This window comes from Zootoca vivipara, chromosome 9, assembly GCF_965207765.1.
Source record: "Zootoca vivipara chromosome 9, rZooViv2.hap1.1, whole genome shotgun sequence".
In the NCBI taxonomy this organism is placed as follows: Eukaryota; Metazoa; Chordata; class Lepidosauria; order Squamata; family Lacertidae; genus Zootoca; species Zootoca vivipara.
In genome coordinates, this window is record NC_142592.1 from 3,532,662 (window position 1) to 3,559,519 (window position 26,858).

The 26,858-nt window shown below is 43.5% G+C and overlaps 1 protein-coding gene and 1 pseudogene across 7 annotated transcripts in view; one reads left to right on the forward strand and one right to left on the reverse strand.

Moving 5' to 3' along the window:
* CACNA2D1 (calcium voltage-gated channel auxiliary subunit alpha2delta 1) overlaps positions 1-26,858 on the forward strand; it is a 407,398-nt gene that overhangs the window by 210,176 nt on the left and 170,364 nt on the right. For 4 of the 7 annotated variants that reach the window (XM_088651901.1, XM_035127294.3, XM_088651903.1 and 1 more), the window contains exons 5-6: positions 3,929-3,973; positions 25,935-26,064. In XM_088651901.1, coding sequence (XP_088508027.1) covers positions 3,929-3,973; positions 25,935-26,064 — 175 coding nt within the window. The remainder of the gene's footprint in view (positions 1-3,928; positions 3,974-25,934; positions 26,065-26,858) is intronic. The other 3 variants (XM_088651902.1, XM_088651905.1, XM_088651906.1) reach the window with 1 other exon arrangement.
* On the reverse strand, positions 10,319-10,676 carry LOC118090921 (large ribosomal subunit protein eL43 pseudogene; annotated as a pseudogene).

Consider the following 26,858-nt stretch of genomic DNA (forward strand, 5'->3'; position numbering starts at 1 on the left):
ACATTTAAGCATGTTGAAGAAATACCTTGCCACATAAGGGCATGTTAGAGGATCACTGTGAGGACTAGGCTTTTTGTGTGACAGTGCTCACCAGTATGGAGTTCTGGCTCCTCTTCTTCTTTTTTTTTTTTTTTTGCTGTCCATGGCAGTCATTTTGTCCTGGCACTCATGACACTTTTATCAGTATATGAGGAAGAGTGGTGTTATACATCAGGGATGTGTATACTTGTGAAGAGATCCAGGATTTAAAACTTCAAAGCTAAATTGAGAGTATCTGGGTCAAAATTAAGGGAGAGAAAAATAACAGTGATCTCATTGTGGGAGTTTACTATAGATCCCCAAGCCAAACTGAGGACACAGATGGCCAACCATTCAAAAGGAAGTGAGAAAGTAGTAATGGAGGATTTCAACTATCCTGATATTTGTTGGATGTCAAACTCAGTCAAGAGCATAAGGTCGAACAGATTCCTCACTGGCCTTGGAGAAGAGATGGTTAAGGGGTGATATGATAGCCATATTCAAATACATAAAAGGATGTCATATAGAGGAGGGAGAAAGGTTGTTTTCTGCTGCTCCAGAGAAGCAGACATGGAGCAATGGATTCAAACTACAAGAAAGAAGATTCCACCTAAACATTAAGAAGAACTTCCTGACAGTAAGAGCTGTTCGACAGTGAAATTTGCTGCCAAGGAGTGTGGTGGAGTCTCCTTCTTTGGACGTCTTTAAGCGGAGGCTAGACAGCTATCTGTCAGTAATGCTTTGATGGTGTTTCCTGCTTGGCAGGGGGTTGGACTGGATGGCCCTTGTAGTCTCTTCCAACTCTATGATTCTGTGATTCTATGACTTCATTGATGGAAATAACTGTGTTGTGATCTCTCCCTATTATATGGGATTGGCCACTGGAGAGCAGTCAGAAGGACGGCCCTCCCCCCCCCCCCGACGCCTGAATTGAGGTGCACGGCACCCCGTAGGGCGAGAGGGCGGCACTTTGGGGTTCCCAAGCTGTTATGTTGGGCGCAAAACAGGAAGAAGCCATTGCGAGGTTCTGACTCGGACTAAGCAGACATGTTTTCCAGACTCTTTGCACTGTAAATAATATGCACAATAAAAACACCTTAAAGACAAGGAGGTGTGGAGCGTCGTTACTCAAGAGTAGGCACAAGAACCTCTGACAGAGGTCATCTTAACTCTTTTAAGTTTTACAGGAGCAAAAATGCCACTGGCAGATACTCATGAAATGCTTTTAGGTCATAATAGAATTTTTTTTTTTCAAATAAGGGTGCAGAGAAACATTCTTTCCCCAACTATTTGCTATTTATACCAGGGACAAAAGAAAACCAAGTGTGTTTTGGAATAGGGGAGGAGTTTTTAACTTGATGATTTTAAGCAGAACCACCTGATGAGATTGTGTCAGTTCAATATAAGAAGTGCAGAACATAAGAGGAGTAAAGGGAAATTTAAACTTGATTGCTATTATCCTTTTCTGAAAGCGACATGCTAAGTTGTAAATTGCTTCTTTGAGTATGGCCCACCAGGTTACAGAGGGAGATCGATGCACTGCCAATTAGCTTGGGTCTCTAATGGCGATAGGAATTTCTTCTCTTGTATTGGCAAACAGTAAGTTCATGTTTAACATTCTGGATTTGGTATAAAGCCAGCAGTAATGAGTGGGAGTAATGGGTTCTGATAGAAATGTGTGTTAGATCTATTTAGATTTATCATATAAAGTACACTTCAGTTCTTTAAACCATACATAAAACCCAGGGGGAGTTTTGAAGAAAAGAACAGTAAAAGTGATGCATAACTGATAGTGTTCTCTTGAGGTTTTGAAAAACATCTGAAACCCTCCGTTTGTAGATTATAAATTATAATAAAAAATATGGACTTCTGGACTTCTCCGCGACCCTTCCCCTCTGCAGGGAGGTGGGACCAATTTGGATGGTCCGCCCCCGCCACTTAATGGATCCAAATGGTTTCCAGAGAGTGGTAGGGGATGCTTTATCCCATGTTGATGACCTTTCAGCCGATTCCCTGGTGGCCTGCTAGAATGTGGAGTTAACCAGGGCTATTGAGTGTCTGGCTCCGAAGCGCCCTCTCCGATTGCATGGAGCCTGGACAGCCCCGTGGTTTTCCACGGATCTGAGGGCAATGAAACAATCGCTGAGACGGCTAGCGCGCCGGTGGCGGATAACTCATTCTGAAGCTGACCGGACACAGGTTAGAGCCTACCAAGTGGCGGTAGCAACGGCGAAGAAGACTTTCTTCATCGCCTCTATTGCATCTGCAGAAAACAGCAGCAGGAGACTCTTTCAGGTGGTTCACAATTTAGCGGAACCACCTGCTCCATTGGGGCCCAGTACGGGCAACATTATCTCCTTCAATGATTTGGCAAAGTTTTTTTGCAGATAAAGTCGGGAAGAGGTAGACTCCACCGTGGGAGCAGGGCCGGAGCGAGGGAGTGCTAGTGTCCTGTCTAGTCAAGTTGTGTGGGATCAATTTCAATCTGTTACCTCCGAGGATGTGGACAGGCTGCTTGGACAAGTGAAACCAACCACCTGTCTCCTTGATCCTTGCCCATCCTGGCTTATAAAAGCTAGCTGGGAAGGGCTGGGCGATGGACTTTGCGGGGTGAGATTAAATGAGCCCCACATCCCATGTTTTATGTGTTGTATTCAGCTGTTTACGTTGAAATTCACTACAAGCTGAGTTAATGGTTAATAGACTTTGCTTCTGATGAGGCCTGACAACCTGCACAAAATGGTAACAAACTTCTCCAGCCAGCCCATGCCTAAGGGCTCATCCACACCGCTGTTAGCCCTTCCGCATTTCCCTGGGCAAAACCTGCGGTTGACCACAGAATTGGACCAAACGGCAAATGGACTTTCTGTAGCTTGTTATTTGTTCTGATTCAGTGGTAGAAGCATGTTTCCCCGAAAGCTGTGGGGCAAACACAAAACCGCTCAGGCCTGTGCTTTTTAACCATGGTACAAGCAGAAGTGTGAATGAGCCCTGAGTCAGGTCTCCAAGAGCTAGCCCTCTGAGTTGAAGCTGTTTCTCTAAAATGGATCAGGTGCCAGATATTCAGGGGGACACACCTAAATATGGAAATCCTGCAAATTATGCCATCTTAAGTTAAAGTGGCATAAAGTATGCCAGATCCAAACTTTGTTCAGGCTGGTGCCTGAGCCTGTGCTTAAGCCTGGCAGAGAGGGGGGGGGGGTTCATTTAAAATAGAGTTTTAGTTACACAACCCTTTTTTGCCAGTTTAATTTATGTCAGGTTATCAGGGAAATTATGTCAGGTTATGCAGAATGAGTTTAGGATTCAGCCGATGTCCTCCCTGGTCATGCCCATACCATGCCCCCAGAACACCTATTTTTTCAGGGCTTTTGCCAACTTAAGATCTGCTGGGTTCAGTTGGCTGGGTCTCAGCTAAACTGGGATGAGACAGATGTGGTGGTGTGTCACTGGCAGAGGTGGGATGAGATAGGCAGGCTAGTGTAGCCAGCTAGAGATCTGCTGGGTCCGATTCATGCTCATCCTGGTGGACCTAGCCTTGGGATTGCCTCCATTGTTGATAATTAACTTAATTAAGTTTTTTAATTGATTGATTGATTGATTACGACTTTAAAACAGGGATAAATGGCTCCTGAATGAGAACTGGTGGTTCTCCCAACAAGAAAGTAGCCTGAAACATGTCCTCATCAGAATCCTCTGCTGTGCCTTGTGAGATCCCTGCACTGCGAGTCATCACACCAGCATGCTATGGCTGGTATTTAAGACCAGACCAAATGGGGAAATTAATGGTCATATTTTTTAAGTTCAGAAAATGCAGAATTAACTTCGGTGTTAATGGCTTTGTAGTGTCCTTTTTATTATTATTATAGGGTTCAACAAAAAATAACTCCATTTTTTCCCTCCTGCACAGACTAATGAGATTGTCTACTACAATGCAAAGGATGACCTGAATGAAGTAAGTAACATTTATGAATATATAAGCACATGTTTCTTCAAGTCCCCCAAAGGCAGTAGATTTTCACTATAGTTTCTCTTTCCCCACAATCCACCCCATATTTAGGTTCCCTTTATGGTGGGAAATGGCTGAAAGTGTACACTTGTTTAAGTACCAACTCATGTAGGTTAAGGTAGTGCAGTTGAGTCTGGATTTTATCTTTCTGGGATATCATTTGTTCTGCTCAGGGCTACACACACTGGAGTTTATGAGCATATGTCCTCTTAAAATGTAAAACCCCAATGTGGCTATCCAATAGCCTTGAGTTAGGCATGTTAAATGGGAAGGGAGGGAGCACGTGGTCCCATGGCCCTATTTAGGAGGACCTTATCTTCCAAAACTACGGGACTGTAAATTACCATGAGTGCACGGTCAGTGCTTTTGCTTGTTTGAACCTTTAGTCTGTTTAGAATTTGACTTTGAAATCCTGACAATACTTGGATGAAAGGGGAAGTTATTTTCTACGTCAAATAACACAGCTTGCTATTTTAAAATAAACATTGTAGTGCAATCTATAAACTAATACAGAGTTTCTTTAAATGCATTAATCAGATAGATCAACATGCTTCATTTGCACCTAGCAATAAAATGTGATTTACGATTGATGGCCTGACTGTTACACTTGACACTGTTGCTGCAAGATAATTAAAGAGAGTACATTGATCTTGTCAAACAAATGTATCCGAGTTGCATAAATGGAATATGGAAATTTAGATAAGATGAAGGTGCAGGATTCGTTTACGGTGAATTTAAAAAGTATCCATAGTCAGCCATTTAATTAACAGTTGAGCAACTTTTTTGCTTCTAGTTCAGCAGTTTTCAACTTTGAGTTATGGAAGAAACTACCTTGTGGAATTTCTCTTTCGTAATGGGCCCGTCTGTTTGTTTTCCCAGATTAACTGTCAAGCCATTGGATTCTGTCCACTCATAGCAAGGAATCTAGTTAGGTTTTTTTTGATTATGAGTAATGAGACTGTGTGCTAGAAATGCCACATCAGTGCAATGAACATAGATAGCTCTCCTTTGATGGTCCACTGAGCCCAGTCCCATGCAGTTGGACTAAGAGGTCTTTCCCAGCTCTGGTGCTTGAACTATTTTAACTAGTGATTTCAATAACTGAATTTGGAACTCTTCCATTGAACTTTAGGCCATTATAATAGTCAAATGAGATACAATACTAAAATATATTGTGTCCGAGTGGGAACTTACGTAGTAGGCATGCAGCAACATCTGTCAACATCTGTCAGTACTACTGAATAATCTCCTAACTCACTTGGGAGGGTGGGGGAGGATGTGTGGAAGGAAAGAGGTGGGGAGAAATGCAGCATTACTTTTGACTACACTGATTGAAATCCAAGTAGACCTGCACCTAGGTTTTTGGAAAGTTTAAGTGCTTGAGTATGGGAGTTCTAGTGGTAGTGGTATGCAATCATTTTGGCAAATGCAATAGTGAGCTGAATAAGGCCTATTTGCTTCACTTTTTATTTGTCCAACAAATAATGCAGGTAGGAAGGGAGAATAATAGGATCAAAGAATTATAGAGTTGGAAGGTACCCCAAGGGTCATTTAGTCCAACCCCCTGCAATGCTAAAGCATCTATGGCAGATGCCCATCCAACTTCTGCTTTAAAACCTCCAAAGAAGGAGAGCCCACAACCTCCCGGGGAGTCTGTTCCACTGTCCAACTTACTGTCAAAAAGTTCTTCCTGATGTTTCTTGTAACTTGAAGCCATTGGTTTAGGTCTGACCCTCCAGAGCAGGAAAAAGCAAGCTTGCACCATTTCCCATGTTTTGGAGACCATTTTGTGGCCTCCAGGGGTGGATGGGCCTGTCTCCAGCAGTGCCACCTGTAGCAACTCTGGCTGGCATTATTGTCCCCAGAATGTCCCAGTACAAAATTCATTCAATCATGCAGCCTTTATTGGCATAATTCAATGCAGCATCATTTCAAGGGGATGTGGGGGTGGCCAGTACAATACTTGTAGGCCTTGTACAGTAGCTTCCATTTCTCACCCTCAACGCCGCAGCCCATGGTGGCATTATGAAAGGGAGAATTAAAGGAGAAAATAATAATACAGAAAAGCACTGAAATGTAACAGGTGCAGAGAAAATGAGGCAAACTAGGCACACAAGTGAATGGAATCACGTTGCATTTGAAGGAAGCTGAAAATTGTTGCCGTGATTACTCATTCACACATTCAAAGAAATAAGATGAAGTTGTGGTCATTGAACATGCATTTGTGAACCTGGTGTTGTACTACAGATACCTACATTTCTGATATGACATCTAAAGTGGGAGCCGCACTTCTTGCTCATGTTGTGATTCATGAGCCCACAGAACATCTGGAGCACTTTGCTTCCTTACTGGGGGGAAAAAACATTGGAAGTGGGAAATGAGCAAATCTACAGTATGTGTCTCTCTAGGAACTCCCACGATGGTCAGGCCCTTGCTCCTGTACCAAGAGATGGTGCTATTCGAAAGGGTATGATAACAAAAAAACAATAACCGTGGAGCTATAGACTTTTTAAAACAAATATTTATTTTACTCTAGCAAATGGTAACCTGTGGTTTACATATATTAACAAAGTGTCAAGAAATAGCAGTCTTCCTCTAAGCTTATGGGCTGAGATGCTTGAGAGCCTATTTTGCCTCCAACATGTAGTGTTGTTCTAGCAACTGTTGCAATGGACCCTAACTGTTGACACCTAAAGGGTCAAAAACACCACCAAGGATCATTAGTGTTTTACTTTCTGAGCAGCTGTCAGTCAGGAAGCAGAAACCTGGTCAATAAATAAATTACATAGTGTTACAAGCAATAGTGTGAAATGAAATGCCATCAAAATTACTACAGTATTTTAAACTCTCTGTGGCTTTTCAGGGCCTGAAATATTTAAAACCCTAGGGCTATTGTGAGTTGTTTCTTCTGTAGTTCTCTAGGTTTTTGGTTTTGGTTTTTTTAGAAAAAGAAAATTCAATAATATTCAAGTCTCGTGGACTTGCTGCAGATCCTGCTTGGTTTGTCTCATTTGCTCTTCCTGCCTTTATGCTAACAGAGATATCTCAAACTTTTAACAAACACAGAGGCGCAGCACTTTTCATCTAAACGACCTGGCCTTTTGTCCCCTGCTAACTAAGCAAGCCAAATAAATAGTATATATAAGAATTGTTTGCTAGATTGAATCAGGAAAACAAGTTCAGTTGTAGTTGTCTAGAAGCAGGCCTAGCCTTGCCATTAAAGGTAAAGGGACCCCTGACCATTAGGTCCAGTCATGACCGACTCTGGGGTTGCGGCGCTCATCTTGCTTTACTGGCTGAGGAAGCTGGCGTACAGCTTCCAGGTCATGTGGCCAGCATGACTAAGCTGCTTCTGGCGAACCAGAGCAGCACACGGAAATGCCGTTTACCTTCCTGCTGTAGTGGTACCTATTTATCTACTTGCACTTTGACGTGCTTTCAAACTTCTAGATTGGCAGGAGCTGGGACTGAGCAATGGGAGCTCACCCCATTATTTATTTAATCCTAAACTCCTCTGGGTGTGGATGACGTCAAGCGATACTCCATTCAGAGCACCTCCGCACTCAGAAATAAAACTTACAGTGAGGCCTTTTCTGTGGTGGTGCCCTCACTGCTTCATATTCTTCCCAGATATGTTTGTATAGCCAAGGCCCTGGTTTTGTTTAGGAAGTGGCTTTGCTTTTGTTGTTCTTAGTAAATGTTTCTAACTTTTTCTTAAGTGAGGGCCTTTATGGCTGATTCAAATATTATACATTGCCCCAATTCCTATAGACAGACCATTTGTGTGTGTGCACCTTTCAGCCTGTCAAGAACTGCTCTTTCAGGCGAGTGTCCCTTAGACTTCTCCTGTACCTTCAGCTCTCCTCTTTCACTGTAGTAATGCTCTGATCATGAAATGAATGTGCAGAAAGTATTTGTTTGTTTGTTTGTTTGTTGCCTTTATACTCCTCTTTTCTGCCAAGTGCCTTTAGCAGTGGAGCTAGTGGTGTGAGCTCCTTGGCCTGAGCTTTTTCGTTTTTGCCTTCCCTCAGGGCACACAGAACTTAAGTAGGTCCAGGGAAGCTGGTGCGGTGGTGAGGAAGCTGCCCTAATCGTTATTTCAGGCTGTTGGCTCTGTGCTCCCAAATTTCTGCTCTCACTATCCTGAGAACATCCTGAGCTGCTTTCTTTCCAAGTCCCGGTTTGGAAATTAATAAGGTGCCATTCATTTCAGGTGGCATTCAGCCTTCCTAGATATTGACTTGGAAGAGAAAGGCTGTCCCTGAATCAGGATCCTTCCCTTTAACTTTGAACCCTCTTACTAAGTTTTCCAATGGCCCTCTCTCGCAGGCAGTCCTGTGTCATTCTTTGAGAATTATGCTTTTAGGCAAAGCATCTCCATAGTGTAGCATAAAGGAGATATATATATACTTTGTTTTCTAACACGTTGATGAGCATATATTGATGCTGCACAATATGCTTGACTGGTGTTCTCAACACCAGGGATGTTCTTGTCTGTTTGACATATGGCTGTCTGCATAATTTACTTCCGTTGGCAAATGTAAGAGCCAGCCCTGCTGTGCCGCTGTTCAGTCTCCCTACGGAAAAGTTACAGCCTTCTTTAGCTACCCAAAATTGCCTATCCTCTCTTACCTGGTTTACTGTCCCTCTCTGTCTCGTGTTTCATAACCCTTTTCCTTCTACTCTGTTTATTGTCGCCTCCGACTCTGAGATTAAGAGTCTCATGCTTTACCAAATGAGCTATCCAGTTACACATTTGTATACAATTTTTCCCAATGCACACAATAGTTCAAAACAAATTTCCCCAAATATAATGCTGTTTTGTGCACACTTTACCTAAGTATGTGCACTTCGGTACACTTTACTTGACTGGAGAGCTACATTGCAAAACCCAGAGAACTGTGAATTTCAAAGGCTATCTGTGCTTTAGTTCTTGTGTTGTTTCAGAAAGTGCAGACTGTGGCGGTTTGCCTGTAAATGTGGCCTGAACTTTCTCCACCATCTCTGCTCTGAACTTGCGAGTATGCCAAAGGAAAGATGCTTGCAAGTTGCATCCACTTGGTAATGGAGAAGAAGTGATTTGTCAACACCCACCATTTGACGTTGTCCTAGGCCAAACCCACTCAGTACCAACATGCACACAGAATCCAGTTGCTCCATTGAATTGCAGCCAGGCTGGGTTTAACTTTCCTCGTTCAAAAATTAATGAATAAGTCTTGCCCTGAAGACAGACTGACGCATAGATCAGGGACTCCTGACTTTACTGCTGTCTTCTGTTTTTCACACACACACCTACACACCCCTTAGCCACATGCTCACATCACACCAGGGAGCACACTGCTACATTTTGTTGCAGGGCCCCAGTTGTTTTAAATAATAGCTAACCCTGCCCTGTGGCAAACTGCTAACTAGCTCTGTGAAGGCCATAAATCCTGTGGGGCATAAGCTACACAGCCTGCCTTATATTTAAATAACAATATCCAGGCTCACCAGTGCCGGATTAATAGTAAGTGTGCAGATTTTGTATGCGCATGGCCTCATTATTTTGTGCTTTATCTCCAGGTGGCCATTTTTAAAGGCTTTCCTTAATGTTCATCTGTCTCAACAGGAGACACTCAAACCTACTGTTTTTGTTATTTGTTGTTGTCCTTCTAAAAAAATCTACTGCAGGCTGTGTTAGGGTTTTTTGGGGTGGGTGTCTCATATTGTCCTATAATAAGGAGTGGATTGATGTCATTCTCAATTGCTGTACTCACTGTACTGCTTGTTATGTGATAGCTTATGGCAGTGATAGCCTGAACATTCAGGAACATACTACTGAATTCCTAATATAACTTAATCACCCTTTTTGTGCCTGCCTTTTGCAGCTGGCAAAGAGTGGGGAGTGATCCCATGTTCTTGTTGTTTAGTCGTTTAGTTGTGTCCGACTCTTCGTGACCCCACGGACCAGAGCATGCCAGGCACTCCTGTCTTCCACTGCCTCCCACAGTTTGGTCAAACTCATGTTTGTAGCTTCGAGAACACTGTCCAACCATCTCGTCCTCTGTCATCCCCTTCTCCTAGTGCCCTCAATCTTTCCCAACATCAGGGTCTTTTCCAGGGAGTCTTCTCTTCTCATGAGGTGGACAAAGTATTGGAGCCTCAGCTTCAGGATCTGTCCTTCCAGTGAGCACTCAGGGCTAATTTCCTTCAGAATGGATAGTGATCCCCTTATTTCTACTTGTGACTTTATTATTCCTTTCTGTGAAAGGTGCAATATCCTGAAAGGCTTGGGGCAGATTCCCCCCCCCCCAACGTTCACAGCCACCTTTAATTGACAATAAGGACATGAACTGTAGAGGAGGAGTAACAGTGCAACAAAAATATGCTTCTACTGGTCTTTCAATTCCTTTAGTCTTCTGATGGCAGATTTCACCATCCCCGCTGAAGTAGTGTTGTATGTCCAGGCGCCACCAGCTACTGTTTTCATACAAGAGCCACAATGCCAGATACCCACAGCTTTCCTCTTCATTTTGGTCTTGCCACAGAAGGAGCAAGTATATTTAGCCTGTTGGCTAATTTCAATCTTCTTCACCATTTTCCTCAGGGAAGCTTCATATCGGGTACCATATTTACCCACAATCCCAACCTTCTTGGTTCATTTGGCCATCTCGTTACCGCTGCAGGCTGCAGAGCCTTGGGGCAGATTTTTAAAATATCTGTGGCTTGCCTGATTTACTTCCAGGGGGCCATGTCATGTCTGCTGTCTACCATGTTGCTCCTTTTTATTTACCATTTAGCTTAAGTTCACTCCCTCCCTACCCCCCCAACACCCGAACAGCTATTGTTGGCTGAGAGCTTCCAGCATCCCATTTGCTCTTATTCATTAAGGCTTAATTGGGAACAGTCAACCACATCTCCTGGCAAGGGCTACATCCCCTAATTGACACAAGTGATTTATTAGAAAAGAGAATTCCCTTCAGAAAGCCCCTGCGCTGGAAAGCAGCCGGGACTGATAGAGCAGTGCTGTTTGCACAGATGTTAATCGTTTGCTAATAGTAAAAGTGATGGCCGTATTGTTCCTTGTTTTTTGTTTTTACTGCAGCACAACGTCTGTGTCTTTGCATGTGGGAAAGCACTCTAGCAATGCAAATCAGAGCTCTAACAATGTGCCAAACATGAGTTGGCAGCTATCATTTTAGAAGTGCCACTACCTGATCCCACCAACCTGGCTCATCAAATTGTCCACTTATCTCATGTGTTAGGGAGAGCACATCAGGCCACATCAGGAACTCTAACATCCCTGGTTATTCTGAGGGTTTTGAAAATAGTATCCATAGCTTAAAAGGCATTTTGGGGCAATTTAAACCTGAATATATTGTAGGCTTTTCCTTTATCCTTTAAAAACCCTTTTCTCTCTCATCATTGACGCCTGAAATGAGTTCTTTGCATCCTGCCTACCACTATCATCACCACTGAGGGATGAAATGGGCAGTGGCAATATGACTCATTTTAGTTTAAAAGTGTTAGAAAGCGAACACGAGAGGACAAGCTTCCATGCCAGCTGACCATCAGAAGAACTAGTATGTATCTTTAAGTGTTGGTGCCTCAGTTTACTTTTCGTCATCTCCCCTCATCATCCATTTTTCCTTTTGTGTCATTTCGTTTAGACTGTAAGCCTGCGAGGAGGATTTATTTTTAAATTTGTATTGGTTTTCCATGAGCTGTTCTGTGAGAGTTTTCTGCTGAAGAACAAGATGTCAACACTTTAAATAAATAAGAAGGTCCCTGCAGGCTCAGACCGTGGATGAATGTAGACCAACATCCTGTTTGCAAAAGTCACTTGTCAGATGTTTCCAGAAGTCCACGTTGGCAGCTGAAATCTTAAACTAGTTATGCAATCAGAAAATCCAGCAGCTTAAAAGAATGAGAGAGTATTTATTTGTTTATTAAATTTATATAACACCCATTCAACAAAGTTCTCTTGACAATTTTAATAAATAAAAAATACAATTTACAGTAAAAACCCTTCAAGCAAAAAACAAAACAGAAAGCAGAAAGCAGAAATCTCAGCAACTAAAAACGGCACAAAGCACCAAGTTCTCATTGAGTGCAGACCCTGAAACATCCATAGATTGTAAGTCAGGGGTCAGCAAACTTTTTCAGCAGGGGGCCGGTCCACTGTCCCTCAGACCTTGTGGGGGGCCGGACTATATTTTGAAAAAAAAATATGAACGAATTCCTATGCCCCACAAATAACCCAGAGATGCATTTTAAATAAAAGGACACATTCTACTTATGTAAAAACACCAGGCAGGCCCCACAAATAACCCAGAGATGCATTTTAAATAAAATGACACATTCTACTCATGTAAAAACATGCTGATTCCCAGACCGTCCGCGGGCCGGATTTAGAAGGCATTTGGGCCGCATCTGGCCCCTGGGCCTTAGTTTGGGGACCCCTGTTGTAAGTGAAAGGTCTTGGAGAGTAGGAAGAGCTTCAGCAAATGGCCATAAAGAAGGTGCCAGGCGAGCCTCTCTAAGTAGTGCATTGTAGGAACACCACCAGACCCTCTCACTTCATTTGTTAGAGAAACCTGGAGTACAATTGAAGGGCTGAAGTTTTCCTTGGTCAGTGTGCCAGATCTCATAGTTTCCTTCACTATATTAGAACAGCTGGAGTATCATGTATTTATGCTGGAAAAATAACCTGCACCAATGAACTACCCTCCTATCTTTCAAACTACTTACTAAAACATCAGGTAGCATTATAGCAAGCTTCATTTTTCCTGGCTGAAATTTCAGCTTGCATTTCCCCACAATGCATTTGGGATGCCATCATGAATCACTTCTGAAGAAGTGTGCATGCACACGAAAGCTCATACCAAAATAAAAACTTAGTTGGTCTTTAAGGTGCTACTGAAGGAATTTTTTTTATTTTACTTCGACCCAGACCAACACGGCTACCTACCTGTAATCATGAATCAATGTCACCCCCCTCAAAGAGAAGCAGATGAACTGGCACTGAGTGAATGATTGACACTGGCCACTTGCAAAGCTAGTCTTTACAGTATCATTCACTGAGAAATGAGCATCTTCTGCGCCCATCAAACATGTCACTGAGTGGCGTATACGGTCGTCCCACTTACAGTGAAGCTTGATTTCTAATCAGTGGTTGGTAAATCGGCTGTTACCGGCGAAATTATAAATGATATCAAGGTATGAAGGAGCAGGTGTTTACATCCTAAGCTGTATTTGAATTGCAATGCATGATGACTAAACCGACCATCGTGCCCTAATCCCATTATTCAAATCTATGCATGAATATGTATCTTTGCCCAAGAACTCTTCTTCTCCTGAGCAAAAAACAAAAAACAAAAAAACCCTTAATTTTCAGTCTTAAGGATAACACCACTTGTATCCTACAAAGATTTAAGGGGTTTATAAATTATAATACAAAGAATCCTTACTTGAAGGCAAGCCTGTATTAGTTTGGTCCCAGAAGCGTTCCCTTTGAAGGCTGTGTTTATGCCATGCTAAAAATCAACATTCAACCCTGAAGCTAGTGATTCATCATTTTAATAGAATACATCTTCCCTTTGAGAGCACTCTCATTTATATCAAAAAAACTTGAGTGGAAGTGGCAAGAAGCAGTACACTGTAATTGTTTCTCTGGTAAATTAATTTAACTGAAATTGTGTTTCATTGTGGTGCTTTCAGTGAAGGGTTTTTTTTAGAAGAAATAGGCTTTTTCATTCTCTTTCTTCCCTGCACTAGAACGTAGGGTCCATGGACCCTTTCCTCAGTCCTAGGCTATGGTCCCAAACCTTTCAACTGCCTGCTAGCAATGACACAGGTAGCATATTTTGTCCTTTCTAGTCCATCATCTTTGGACTAGAATGCCAGTATTTTAAACTCTGCTGCAAGAGCATTGCTCTTAGCTCATGTTAAATGGATTTCGGACAAGGGCCACATGCCATTGCTACTGCATGGCTCTTCAGCTCTAGGCAAGTCCTAACTTTGTCAGATTTGGCAAGGTTAAGTGGCACATAATCCAATTAACACAGAATAGCAAGAATAGAATCTCCACCCAAAAGAACAAGGACATAGAAGAACAGGTGCCGGCCATATTAACAGAAGCTCCAGTCTTGAGCCCTGGGTCATTGTGAGCGTTTTGGAGCATTTTCATACACAAGGTTTACATAACCACTGAGCCTTTCTCATGCTACTTATGTGATGAACTCTAGCTAAAATAGGTTCTACGCCAGCATTACAAACTGAAACAAATTTGCCTGCTGCATACAAAGCAAACACTGCAAGAAAACACAGAAGTAGTTCTTGGTAGCTACCTGTCAGAGCTGCAATTTCAGTTCCCTGGATATTGGCCAATCTAGACGTCTTCCAGCAAGACCCGTTTATCAAAATTGGCTTCTGATAGTCATCATGGGTAGATAGTGTGATAAGGCAAGATGGGTGGGATGAGTCTGGGAGAGACACAAAGGTAGCTTAACTCCCGTAGATGGTTACTCAGAAGTACTGCTGAATTCAATCACAGTTCCAGGTAATTTGTGCAGCATTGAATCATTAGTTTACTTCTGAGATCTCTAACATATTCATTCCTTTCTCTTCCGTTAGTTCTTTGGCTTTAAACCTTTCCTGCTGTACTGCTATATCTCATTATATCCTCTACTGTCATAAATAAATCTACAGACAAGGTATCAGTCACATCTCTAGCCAATACACTAGCCTTAATTATGCATTTCTTTTACTGATGTTATTCAAGGCCACTTGAAGTCCTTCCAACTCAGAAGTGAATATTAAGTAACCTGCAGTTTAAATGCAGAAACATTTTTGCCCATGCAGCTATGAAAGGTCAGTTCTGCTATTATGCCTTCCACTTGTCCCTCTGCAAATGGGTTTGCCTTGCCTCTGTTATTGAGAGTTGTAATCCTGGAGTTTCTGCTAATTTTAGGATTTTGTCCATTGTTATACTTTTTCCCATGTAAAAAGGCATTTCGTTTTATGGGGACTGTTTTAATCTGAGTAGTGTCAGTTTTCATTATTTGTTTTAAAATGCGTCTCTTTCAGCAAGTTACGCTTTACTATCTATTCCTTCCAGCAGCACCTTAGATACCAACTAAGTTTGTCATTGGTATGAGCTTTCGTGTGCATGCAGACTTCTTTCAACTCTTACAAAATACTTTACAGAGCTGCCCTTTCAGCAGGAGAGTTGAACCATTCCTTTCATGCTTCGGCTCCGATTGTGACCCTGATAACTTGCTAGGATTGTCTTCAGCTTTAAAGTATTTCTCCCTTTTGCCATACCAACATCTTGCTTTATACTTGAGTTTTAACAGAATCGCTACTTTGTGTTTTTTTTGCGATCTGCAATTTTATTAAAGTAGAAACTGACAAGTCGTAATTAAAAAGTTAATTGGGACCTGCCATCTCATCTGATATCATTACTTTGATCCCACTGCATTGTCACCAGAACCCAAAGCATTGAATATTTTGATTTCTTTTTGTTTATAATGGGGGAAATTATGCAGGGGAGATCATAAAAGATATAACAAATCCTATCTATGACTTAATGTTTTATATATGTTTACATATTTTGTTGGAAGCCACTCAGAGTGCCTGAGGCACCCCCGTCAGATGGATGGAGTATAATGCCAAATTAATGCCAGATTTTCATTTTCAGAGGTGCCTTCAGTATTCTCTAGGCACCTTATTGTATGTAGAAAGCAATGTAGGTCATGCAAAATCAGGTGCCACTGAAAGTTCTGAGTTTTCTTCATTCAGCACCTTTACACTGACTTTTCCCTGAAGATTTCTTTACACTTCACTTGGTGAAAGTTTACCTCTAGTGTGAATTCAAAAGAAACAGGGTTATTTTAAATCTGTATCTTGTATCTTCCAGAATGAGTGGAATTCTAATAAGTGATCTGTCAATAGTATTTACACATGTGACGAATTTGCCCTGTTGTCTAAATAGTTTGGACTCTACTCCATAAAATAATTAAAAGTATAGTGAGATCAGTTAAAATCTCAGCTTCTTACCATGCTATCATTTCCTCTGCTTCTGTAGTTTAGGGCTGAGTGTGAAATCTTGGAGAGTTAGAACTGCACCATGCACTTACTAGAAGGATTATCGGCAGGTTTGTAGGAACAAGATACCCAAAGTGGGGGAACCCCCCAAATAGCCTAGTGGCCATGAAACAGTGACTGACTATTGGGGGGGGGGTAGAAAACCTGGTTGAGGGGGATGTAATGGAGAATCACAAAATAAGAACTGGCTGAATAGAAGTACTCCACAGAGCAATAACTTGGTATGTATGCAAGTTGTTAGGCCAATACTAATGAAGTGGCTTCACATATCGTTTAAACAAATTAATCCAGATATATTTCTTAAGGCCTCAATAATGATTTATGTGTACAGTATATACCGTGTTTCTCATATTATAAGTCATGTCTTATATTTATTTTTTTCTCAAAAAAACACAACATGGCTTATTTTCAAGGGATGTCTTATTGAGCTGCAGCTCCAGCCAGCTCCCGGGCTTCGCGCGCTGCACGCTAAGGCTCCTGCCGGCTGCCGGGGCTTATCAGGAGCGCGCTTTGAGCTGCGGCTCCAGCCAGCTCCCGGGCTTCGCGCGCTGCCCGCTAAGGCTCCTGCTGGCTGCTGGGGCTTACCGATAGTGCGCTTTGAGCTGCGGCTCCAGCCAGCTCCCGGGCTTCGCGCGCTGCCCGCTAAGGCTCCTGCTGGCTGCTGGGGCTTACCGATAGTGCGCTTTGAGCTGCGGCTCCAGCCAGCTCCCGGGCTTCGCGCGCTGCACGCTAAGGCTCCTGCCGGTTGCCGGGGCTTATCAGGAGCGCGCTTTGAGCTGCGGCTCCAGCCAGCTCCCGGGCTTCGCGTGCTGCGCGCTAAGGCTCCTGCCGGCTGCCGGGGCTTATCAGGAGCGCGCTTTGAGCTGCGGCTCCAGCCAGCTCCCGGGCTTCGCGCGCTGCCCGCTAAGGCTCCTGCCGGCTGCCGGGGCTTTGCTTAGCAGGGTCCCGATCCTTTGTTCTTTGCCCGCCGCGGCTCCTGCCGGCTGCCGGGCTTTGCGCGGCTTGAGCTGCGGGTCTAGTAGGGTCCCGGCGCCGCGCGCTGAGACTCTACCGTAGCCGGGCTTCGCACTGAGGCTCCTGCTGCAGCTCTTGCTGTGCGTGCTGCAGCTCTTGCTGGCTCCCACTCGGACGGAGCTTCACGTGGCAGCGGCATCCAGTTCCGAGGAGGCATCTTCCTTTTCTTCTTACGGTACCGTATTTTGCACAGACCTGCTCCCACCACAACCCGGTACTGCTACGTCTTATTTTCGGGGTATGCCTTATATTTCGCCAGGTCATGAAAATCCTGCCATGCCTTATTTTTTAGGGATGCCTTAAAATATGAGAAACACGGTAAATACTTCTGTCGGGAGATGTGTATTGTTACATAAGTTGGGTGCCATCCCCCCCCTCTCTTTTTAAACAAAGTTTATTTCAATTCCTTAAAATATTACATCAGAACAAAAAAGAAAAGAGAAAAAGAGTTAAATACATAAAAATAATCCAGCATCAATAAAGGCAAACAGAAATAGAAAATAGAAACAAAGACATTAATCAAAAAAAGCGAATAATACAATCCAAATAATATATAATACAAATAATAATGCAATAAAGAAAAAAAGAAAAAAAGGAAAGTAATAACCTTGATACAAGGTTTAAATTGGAAAAAATAGAAAAAAAATACTTCCTATTGTTTGCGTACCGCTTTCCTTTACTTAATTTCTTTTATCTTACTTCATCTAAGTTGCTATTTACACATATTCTCTATATTTCCCTGCATATCCTTCAGTCTAAACAAATCACCAAATCGATAATTATCCCTTCTTTCTTCAAATAGTCCTCAACGTATTTCCATTCCTTTTTACAACTTTGTTTGGGGATATTTCTAATTGCTGCTGTCATTTTGGAAAGGGTGCCCTCCACACTCTCTGCAATATCCCAGTGGGTTCTAGGCATTCATCCAGGACCTGTGCTCCTTTGGAGAATTGAGACACGGCAGAGACTGTTGTAGCTTTAAGAAATATGACTTGTTTACCTATTTACACATTCAGTCTGCATGGAGGGAGTCCAGATCTTAAAGCTTGATTGCTTCAAGAGAGGGGCTTGTCTCCCACAGCAGTGCAGCCCTGCAGTCCTACAGGCAGCCTGCCCAAGATGGACCCCAGTTTTTTCTTTCCCCTTCTTCTTCCCAGCACACCTTCCTAAATACTCTCTATTTCTGTCATTTCGAACCCACATCCTCTCACCATGGCAACCTTTGTCTGCCCAGGGTCTCAGATGGGCCCCCAACCCCTTTTGTCATGTTACTACCTCTATTCCAGATGAGGCCTTGGCTTGGAAAGGAATCTTAGCCTGTACTTTCCCACTGACCTCCAATCAAAATCCTTCCATTAATTAATTTATTGGGGGGGGGTTTCTATCTCTCTACAGTGGTACCCCGGGTTACAAATGCTTCAGGTTAAGCTAACCCAGAAATAGTACCTCAGGTTAAGAACTTTGCTTCAGGATGAGAACAGAAATCGTGCTCCGGCGGCGCGGCAGCAGTGGGAGACCCCATTAGCTCAAGTGGTACCTCAGGTTAAGAACAGTTTCAGGTTAAGAACGGACCTCCGGAACAAATTAAGCTCTTAACCAGAGGTACCACTCTCTATCTACAGTGGTACCTCTACTTACGAATTTAATGTGTTCTGAACGCACATCTGTAAGTAGAAAAAAATTGTAAGTCGAATCCCATAGGAATGCATTGGGAGAAAAAATTCGTAAGTAGAAAAAATCCTATCTAAACCGCATCCAAGATGGCGGACGGAGCTCCATTCGTAAGTAGAAACATTCATAAGTAGAGGTACCACTCTATCTATCTATCTATCTTCTTGCAATAAGAATGAGAAAGGGAGGGGAGGGACAGTGGGTTATTTGGCTTTGTCCTCTAACGTTTGTTATACATTTTTTAAATTATAAAACCCCCATTTTAAAAGGTTTATTTAGATCAGATTGTACATTTATATTTTCAGTGCATATGGTTTCAAAGAAAGAAGGAAAACCAGGGCTTCATGGTTACATAGAGCTCTTTAGCCCAGGCTCATCCGTTCAATTTTGGCACAGCCCTCTCCCCCAGCTCACACTATTTGACCCACGGTGAGGAGTTAGCCTGCCCATTTGCTTACAAAACCAGAGCTCCTTCTGTAGGTTAGCCTTTAAGATGTACCCTGACATCCTTCTGGTTAACTGAACTGAGGGTCATAGGTCTTTAAGGTAATGCCCCAAAATGCAAACTGAAAAGAAATGGATGCTATCTGAAACCCAAGGCAGGGACAAATTGGTCAGGAGATTTATTTCAGAAAAGAGAGAGAAATTTTGCTGACTGTCAGTGGTAGGTAACAATGTAATTCAATAAGCGAAGGCCAAGTTTGAATAGATGGAAAATTAATCTTCAGGCCCTGTCTCCTGTGGGATTTTCCTGTGTGATTATTGATTGCATTTCAGCTCCTACCTCAGGAGAGAAATTGGTTGGAGATAGGTTTTAATTGTATTCAGAGCTGCCTTGGATTACTTTCATTTACAATATATGAGCTTCATTGTTTTGGGTGTGTTGCTTTTTAAAAAATGAAAAGGTTTGTGGAGATATGGAAAATGTAGCAAATATAGTTTAGGCTTTTGGTAAGAATAATAATTTTAGAGCCATTATTGTGTGATAGGTATATTATTGTAAGCATTCTCATGAGGTTTCCTGAAGTCAAAATAATTATTACACTACGTGAGTAATATTTTTTACTGTGTGATTTTAGTGATTTTTATTAACCACATGGTAAAGGTAGAAGCTTATTTCATTTATTGGATGTGTGTACTTCATACAGTTGAGTTGTGCTTATTGTTTTCTGTTACCATTTTTATTGGTTTTATTGTTGCACAAAATAATGTGTTTGTGGCACGGGGAGAGAGGGAGGAGGAGTCTGGGCAGGAACAGCTGGGAGGAGAAGGACAGGAAATGGCAGGAGGAGAAGGGGAGGGGGTGGCGGAAGCAGCCACGGAGTGAAACGGCACGCTGATGCTGAGCCAGAGCCCCAGCACTGCTCCGCCAGCTCGGGAACAGGGGAGGGGGGCTACGCAGGTCCCATCAGCTAGGAAGAGGTGGGAATTGAAACGTAGAATGCAGAGGTGGAGATTAGGGCTCCCTAAGCTTTTATGTTGGGGGGGGGGGGGAAAGCCGCCAAAAGTTACTTCCTGGATCTGAGTCCGACAGTACGGATGGCTGAATGATGTCTACTGCTTTTGTACATCTATATATACAAAAATGTAAAGGGTCCATGTTTGGGACTTTCCACTTTTCTCGGAAACCGCTTGACCGATTGTGTTCAAATTTGGACACAGCGTCCAGTACCAATACGCGAGTGCCAACATAACCTTAGATTCCACACATGCCAAACCTTTGGCAGGTAAAAATGGAATTTTCTAAAAAAACCAACAACAACCATAGTGCCCTCCACTGGACAACAAGGGAACAGACATAATATCCTTTGGTTTTCCATGTGTGCTGGGAAATAGAATGGAGAATCAGCGTCTCCATTGGCTGCAGACAACCGGTGACATCACAAAATTCCATGGCAACCAACTGAAAACAGGCCTTTTGCAGCAACAAGGCCCAACATTGCCCAGCCAACTGACTAGACTGCACCATTGCCCAGCCGGGAGAACTGACTAGGCCGCAACATTGCCCAGCCGGGAGAACTGACTAGGCCACAGGCCACAACCAACTGAATATGTGCCTTTTACAGGCCCTTGCCTTTGGGTAGGATAAAAGATAAGGGGTGGGGTGGGGGGATTTAACAGAACAGGCATGGGTAGGGGAGTCAGGGTTGGGACAGGGCAAAATTTTACAGGACACACATATTAGGGGGGATGATTGTGTTCAAAATGAAGGGGGAATCTGAAGGTGAGGGGACTCTGAAGGGAGGCTCTGAAGATCCATTTAACATAAAAAGGTCCATTTAACACAAAAAGCCACAGCAACGTGTGGCAGGCCAGCTAGTATGTAAATAAAGACTGGAAAATATGTACAGCTCGGAGTAATCAGCACCATTTCTTGCTGAGAGCACCACTACTCTCACTGTTTGATTGTTTGATTGTTTGTTTGTTTGAGAAGTGGATGGAGCAAACTCCATTATATCTCACAAATATATACCACTGATTATCCTAGCTGTAGTTTTAATATACTTAAATATACCTTATTTACAGGTGAGGGAAAGCAACAGGAAAACTATAGGAACTGAAGAAGGACTTGGAAATACTTTTCACTGCCTGTGTTCCAGAGATCTGTGTGTGTGTGTGTGTGTGTGTGCAGTTGCTGATGTGCTGAAGTATCATCAATGCAGACCTCCCAAGTGTCCCTATTTTCCAGGGACAGTCCCGGATTTACAGAAGCCATTCCGGTTTCTGATTTGATCCTGGAATGTCCCGCTTTTCCTTAGGATGTCCCTATTTTCATCAGAGAAATGTTGGAGGGTATGTTAGTGTATAGTGCTTTTCTTCACCATAGTTGACAATGACAAAACCCACTCCCATGCGCAGGTGAGTAGCATTGTGCCACTCCAGAAGCATACACTAAAATGATATTGGAGATGTCAGCTGTCTGAAATATTTGTCAAAAGCACAACCCAGGTTTGCATGCCAATGAAAATCTTTCTGATATTCTGCATCCTAGCAGAATATCAAATTTGCTTACATGCTGCACATTTCAGACAGTGCGATCTAGGTAGGAAGGTAAAGCCCAGCCACAGAAAGAAAGGTCCCATGAATTGTTTTGTGTGTCTTATGAAAGAACAGTGGTGGATACAATGGAGATGTGGATATTATGACAGTGGGTTGTTTAATATTATATTAAGTATATACATACAATGGGTGAAATGGCCCTAAAGCAGGGGTGGGGTTCCTGTGGCCCTCCAGCTGTTTTGGGACTACAAATCCCATCATGTGGCTGGGGCTGATGGGAATCAGAATCCAACAAATATCTAAATCAGGGGTCCTCAAACTTACCCGGCTTTGGGCTGGATGCCCGCCGCGCCGATTGCGTGGTGGGCCGGAGGGTGGGGGAGCGCGTGCGGGGGGGGGGCTTGGGAGTGCGCGGCTGTGCATGGCCATGCGCAAACGCTATTTCTGGCACACTCCCGACCTGGAAAGCGCCAGAAATAGCTTGTGCGCAAGCCTCCTCCGACCCGGAAGTGCACCGGAAATGACGCGCGAGCGCACAAGCTATTTCCGTCACTTTTCCAGGTCGGTAGTTGGCAGCCGTGCCGTGCCGGTAAGAGCGGGCAGCGGGGGTCCCCGGGGGCCGCATAAAAGAGCATCGGGGCCGTATGTGGCCCCCGGGCCATAGTCAGGGGACCCCTGATCTAAATGGACCATATGTTCCCCATTCGTGCTCTAAAATGTGGTCCATATTAATCAACCAAATATGGTAGGCCAAATGCTAAGAAATGTTCCTTAGTTGTTATTTTATAAAAGACAAAGAAGGGCATGTTACGGTTGGTAGATGGCTGCTTTCCTTTTGGATACTACACAAAGGGAAATATAAGTTGATAGTTTTAAGTATTGTTCTTTGCATAGTTTAATGGGAACATAGGTAGTGTTACTGTTGGTATTTATATTGGGGAAACAATTTATTTTGGGGTGTTTTTAAAAGGATATTTATCAAAGGGATGCATGTGTGACACAGCATCTCACTTCAACAGTGGGAGTGTCTCGCACAGAATCCTCTCCAGCAAACTTGCAGGAAAACTCTGTGAGCTTCAGCTCCTCTCATGTGCGCCTGTCTAGCAAAACATGAATTGTTGGTTTGACTGCACTTTCAATATCCTATAGGTTGCACCATTGCAGCAGCAGCAGGCTTTGCCTCAACCTAGACATTTATTTTAATGTCTAAAAAGAAGGCACCACAGACCTTTCAAGTGTCCCTATTTTCCAGGGATGTCCCTGATTTAGAAAAGCTGTCCCAGTTTCTGATTTAATCCCAGAATGTCACACTTCTCCTTAGGATGTCCCTATTTTCATTGGAGAAATGTTGGAGGGTATGGAGTTATCTGACCCCCAAGCCATCTGAAGGCAATCCTGTGTAGGGAAGGTTTTCTTTTTAAAATGTTTTATTAAGCTTTTATATATGTTGGAAGCTGCCCAGAGTGGCTGGGGCAACCCAGTAAGATAAATAGTAAAATTATTGTTATGGAATGGGAGGTCCCTATTTTCATCAGAGAAATGTTGGAGGGTATGGCACCATCTATTCAGAGACCAAGGTGGTGCATTCCTGAGATTGTAGAAAGCCTGGACCACTTCTCAGATATGCTCTTCCACACAGGCCGTCTCACTCATTCGATCTGCGTCACTTCTCCACATCCTGCCAGTTCTCAATTGGTAACTAAATAAAAAATGCACAAAAACTGTGAAGAACTATGAAAAATATGAAAAATATTATAACAAAAATGTCAGAGGTTGTTACGGCTACTCTTGAGTAACGACTTTCCACATACTTGTCTTTAAAAGAGTCTTTATTGGTGCACGTTATTTACAGTGTGGTGAGCTGTCGGTTTCATGTCCGCTTACTCCGTCTCAGAATCCGGCACTTGGACCAACTGCGACTTGGACCAACATAGCAGTCTCGGGACAGTGAATCTCCTCCCCTTTCTCCTCCTCCTCAATTCCGGTGCCGGGGGAAAGGGTCTGCGCTCCGTCTTTTCCCTCCCCCCCTTGCCGTCTCTCTCTCTTCCCGCCTGTGGAGCAGGGGCTCTCCCATGCTGCCGGAGACCTGGCTCTCTCTCTCCGCTTCCTGACTAGCCCCTTCAGACCCCGCACTTTCATGGCTGCTTGGGGACGAACTGCTCCTGATGAGAGGGGGAGGTTCTCTGTAATCTCTCCCCCTTACAAAAAATATAACCGAAAATGACATGAGCTAACAATGAATGCTCATGGATATGATGTTTGAAGCAAAGTTCCTCAGTTGTCCTCGTCTGTCCGATGGGTTGCTAGCTAGAAGTCTTCCCGTTTCACTGGTTGGACTCCAGTTTCTTCAAAGGAATGGACTCTACCGGTATCAATAGAGATAAAGAATAAGAAACTTAAACCATAGCTAAAAAGCTCCAGCAACTCTAACATTCTTCACTTCGGCAACCCGTCAGACAGACGAGGACAACTGTAAGGGGGAGGGATTATAGAGAACCCCCCCTCTCATCAGTAGCAGCCCGTCTCCAAGCAGTCATGAAAGCGCGGGGTCTGAAGGGGTGAGTCAGGAGACGGAGAAGGAGTGCCAGGGCTCTGGCAGCATTGGAGAGCCCCTGCTCCACAGGCAGGAAGAGAGAGAGGCGGGAAGGGGGGGACAGGCAGAAGGCAGACCGTAGACCCTTCCCCCCGACACTGGTATTGAGGAGGAGGAGAAAGGGGAGGAGATTCACTGTCCCGAGGCTTTTATGTTGGTCAAAGTCACGAAAAGGGGCAGTGCCGGATTCTGATTCGGAATGAGGAGACATGAAACCAGCAGCTCTTTACACTGTAAATAATGTGCACTAATAAAGACTTTTGAAAGACAAGCATGTGGAAAGTTGTTACTCAGGAGCAGTCGTAACAACCCTGACAACAACTGAGGAACTTTGCTTTAAACATCATATCCATGAGCATTCATTGTACAATCACCTAACACTACATAGGATTTCAAAGTGAACTTTTCCACTTTAAGAGTTGACTATATTTGGAATGTATGCCATAGGCTATAGCCATTTAAGTGATTTTTGTTAGCTCATGTTATTTTCGGTTATATCTTTGTTATAATATATTTCATATTTTTCATAGTTCTTCACAGTTTTTTGTGCATTTTGTATTTGGTTATTATTTCCGTGATTGTCTGTTCACTATTGCACAGTTCTCAATTTGTAGCAGCATTGTGAGCAGAGAACAGTGATGGGTTTTTCTTCAGCCTTGTTGGCTTCTTTCTGTAGTATATGTGCAGAACAAAGATGCACAGTTCTACACATGCAACAGAATGAAGCCAGCTGGTTTGGAGTACGGTTGCATTATTTATTTATTTATTTATTTATTTATTTATAGCATTAGTACCCCATTCTTCAGCCTCTGAAAAAGGCTCCTAGAATGTCTTACATGAAATCAAAACAAGGTGCTCCCTGCCCCCAGGCTTACATGCAGATAAATAAACAAACAAATATACAACACAAAAGGAAAGAGGGGCTAGGAGGGAAGAGGAAAGTAAAACTCAAAACTCAGACACAAATTTCTAGACAGTTGTCCCTATTATTGACCAACCAGCATAGTTCAGAGGCAGGATGTGGCTGGTGGAGCTGGGCCGCCAGCAAAGTGGCTACAATGAGCCCTGTTTCCTATTTCTCCCACTGAGGCAACCTGATAAAATGGCTGCCTCCCAGTGACAGATGAGGGGAGAGGATGCATGCATTATGGAGCTGGCCTGTCGCAGCAGTGAACTCTGCTTCTTTGCTCTTTCACTGCTGGAATAGATGGTGCCACTTTGCAGGTTCAGCTGGCCAATCACATTTTGAACGCTTACATTTAAAAATGGCATACTCATAGAAATCTAGTTGCAAAATCAACTTGCAAGGATCTTTTTACGCAGGAAAACATTCAAAAATTGTATTCCTCCCTGAAGTGACACATTGAGCGGGTCTTAGACTAGCTGAGCCTCATGGTCCCAACTCTACAGTTCCACAAGTCTATGATCCTAACTGATGCTAATGAGATGCTTGTGTAGGCCAACCCTTGGACCGCTCCATGTATTTGTGCGAATAATGTTTGCAGTATGCTTTAATATTTCCCTCCTTTTTTTCTGGAAAAGTCTGGAAGAAACGAGAGTGAAACTGGTAGTCAGAGAATCAAACCGGTGTTTGAGGAAGATCCCATCTTTCGTCGGCAAACATCCTACCAGAATGCAGCAGTCCACATACCTACGGATATATATGAAGGCTGTAAGTAGTGCATCAATTTACAAAGTAATTTGTTTATGACTTGTGTGTGAGTCTTTATTTGGGCTCTCCTCTCCCCTCGCCTCATGAGCTAACCCCATCTCAAGTGTTAGGGATGACGGAATGAAGCCGGTGTGATGTGGCTTTTCATTTGATTAGCAGTGGGTCCTCCTCAGGGATTCAATATCCACACTGTGCAAGAGCAGCAGCAGTGACTATGGGGTAGGAAGCAGATGTAGAGCCTCGCTGGTATGTAACGTTTATTCCTGGAGAGTTTGAAGATGGCGCTGAGGTAAGACGTGCTTATCGGTGCTCTTCGGACCTTTTTTTAATCTTTTACATTTTTAACTTAATTGACCCTCTGGATGCCAACTCTACCTCCTGGAAACAACTTTAAAGATTTCAAAGACTTTGAAGCACTTTACATTTGCTGCCGGTTCCCTGCTATAACAACGCTCTGAGAGCTTTGGCCCAGCTCCAGCCTGCTCCCTGTCTCGCTCTTATCAGCCGGCCGGCCAAGGTTGCCAGAGAGCGGAGAATGCTGCTGCTCTAATCGGGGAGAGGTGAGAGCAAAAGCTGGAGAAAAGGCTTGGCAGGAGGACGTTCTGTGGGCTTGTTTAAAGCCTGGATAAGACATTCCCTGTGCCTAACCCCAGCAAGATCCCCCTTCGTTACTACCTCATTTTATGGTGAGCTGGCGTGCCGAACAGAGTTGTTGGAGCTGCGAGACTGCGACCTGCCGGTAAGCAAGTCTATGCGGAGGTGAGGAGGAGAAGCTGCGGTGGTTGCAGCAAAGT